The 2,066-nt window shown below is 45.0% G+C and overlaps 1 protein-coding gene across 1 annotated transcript in view; it reads left to right on the top strand.

Moving 5' to 3' along the window:
* The window catches only part of LOC146586098 (DNA polymerase epsilon catalytic subunit A-like), a 7,873-nt gene extending 7,449 nt beyond the window's left edge, over window positions 1-424 (top strand). Inside the window, exon 8 of the mRNA XM_085321845.1 lies at window positions 296-424. Within this exon, the coding sequence (XP_085177971.1) occupies window positions 296-424 (129 nt within the window). The remainder of the gene's footprint in view (window positions 1-295) is intronic.
* Window positions 425-2,066: the final 1,642 nt, after the last annotated feature.

Genomic DNA, 2,066 nt, shown 5'->3' with positions numbered 1-2,066 from the left:
GAAACTAAAACAAGATGTGAGACAGGACATGGAGGAGTTCTGGAAGGATAAGCGGCTTCTGATTTGTTTTAGTGGACTTTTTAATGAGCTCCCGTTGTACTCTCCCTGGGTACTTGCCAGCTATGCTGTTATATGTTCTCACRTGATTTTACACAGACTCTGCAGCTTGATTGCAGCTTATAAGTATGACCGCTTGCACAATGAAGTTGGACATTCTCTAGCATTCACATTGAATGTGTGGTGATGTCTCATTTTCTCCACGACATTTGGTGACCGCGAGTGACTTAACGGAAAGGCGAAGAAGGCACCGTTTGAGGGATCTGGAGAGTCCCTGGCGCTCAGAAGAAGCGACGTTGTGCAACTGAATGTAAGTGAATATATTGAGCGGTTTGCTATTACAATATGGGATCTGCCATATCGGTAGAAGCGCGAGCTGTGCTCGCTATTATAATGACTTKAGCAGCTAAGCATGATGTTACTATAAAAGAAAAGGATGTTGCCGACCTCCTTGCATGGGGGCAGAGACGGCAAGTTTTCGTTACTCCCGAAGATGCTTTTAACAAGGAGAAGTGGAAGATTTTAGAACAAGAATTGTGGGAACCAGTGAAAGTAGGTAATAAGGAAGTGGCATTGTTGAGCCAAACTTGACAGGTAGTTTCTAATCTGCTGTGTGATACTAGAACTGAGACCCGTGTTATACATGCTGCTGAAGCAGCCATGAAGGGAACAGTGGGTGAGGAAGCTGCAGGAGCCRTACTTCCAGCCCCTCCGATGCCATCAGCCTTTCCTATCGATGCGTCGGCTAAAGATTTTTTCGGTGGAACCCTCCCGTCTGCTCCCTTGTTTGAAGGGGATGATGCTATTGAACAGAAGGATGCTGGTATGCCTTCCGTAAAACCAGAAGATGTCCCTTCGCCTCCTCAGTTAGCGGATGAAGATGCTGAGATGTTGAGGCAATTGCACATGGAAAATAAGAGTCAACAGAAGGAACTCCAGTATTTAGCACGAGGCTTGCAAGATTTTAAGGATGCGTTGCAGCAGCAAAAACAGACATTGAAGGACTTATTCCTCAACTATAAACAGGCAGTGTTAACGGAAAAAGGGGATGATAAAGCACGGACATTTGCTGTTATTGAACCTGGGCAACATTGGCAGGGGGTTATACAGGATGCTATTGTTGAAGGGGAATTTTTAGGGCCCCTTAAAGCTATGACTACTGAGTTGATGGCATACCCTGTTCAGGCCAGGCATGACCCTCAGGGGCATAGAACGCTGGAATGGGTTCCGTTTGATTGGCGATTGTTAAGAGAGGTACAAAAAGCAGTGATGGAGCATGGCATGCAAAATCCTTATGTTCAAAATCTGATTGATGTTTTGTTTGCACAAAATGTTTTGATACCTTATGATGTGGAAAGTATAACTGCATTGATTTTAAGTCCTACGCAAAAGCTGATATTTAAAGATGATTGGAAGCGACGTGTTGAGGTTGCTGCAATGAGTAATATAGACTTAGCTGATGGMGATCYGTTGCGTACAGCTACGGTTGATATGTTGCTCGGGTAAGGGCAACACGCTCCCCCTGAAGTGCAGGCGCAACTACACCGTCGCATTTTGCAGCAATCTCAGCAGTTGGCACTTGCTGCACTGAAAGCTGTACCACAAATGGGAGCTGTGGTCCCTTCTTACATAAAAATAATTCAGGGCTCTTCAGAACCCTTTACAGAATTTTTGGATAGGTTGCAACTAGCAATAGAAAAATCTCCTAATTTATCACCAGAAGCGAAGGCAGCGGTGGGGAAGGATTTAGCTGTTCAGAATGCTAATATGGCATGTAAATGAATACTTGCTACATTACCTCGCACGGCAGGACTTCTTGAAATGATAGAAGCGTGTAGCTGCACTGATCTATTAATAGAACAAGATAAGGCAGCTGTTYATGCAAAAGCTCAGGCTTCTGCTTTCGCTGCTGCCCTAAAGCCGCTTTTGCAAGCACAGAAAAATCCTAGGCAGCGTCTRGGGGTTTGCTTTTTGTGTGGTCAGCGAGGTCACTTTCGTGATAGATGTCC

Source organism: Rhea americana, unplaced genomic scaffold (assembly GCF_003343005.1).
Source record: "Rhea americana isolate MKP2758 unplaced genomic scaffold, rheAme1 scaffold_716, whole genome shotgun sequence".
In the NCBI taxonomy this organism is placed as follows: domain Eukaryota; kingdom Metazoa; phylum Chordata; class Aves; order Rheiformes; family Rheidae; genus Rhea; species Rhea americana.
This window is presented reverse-complemented; position numbering and strand designations above follow the sequence as displayed.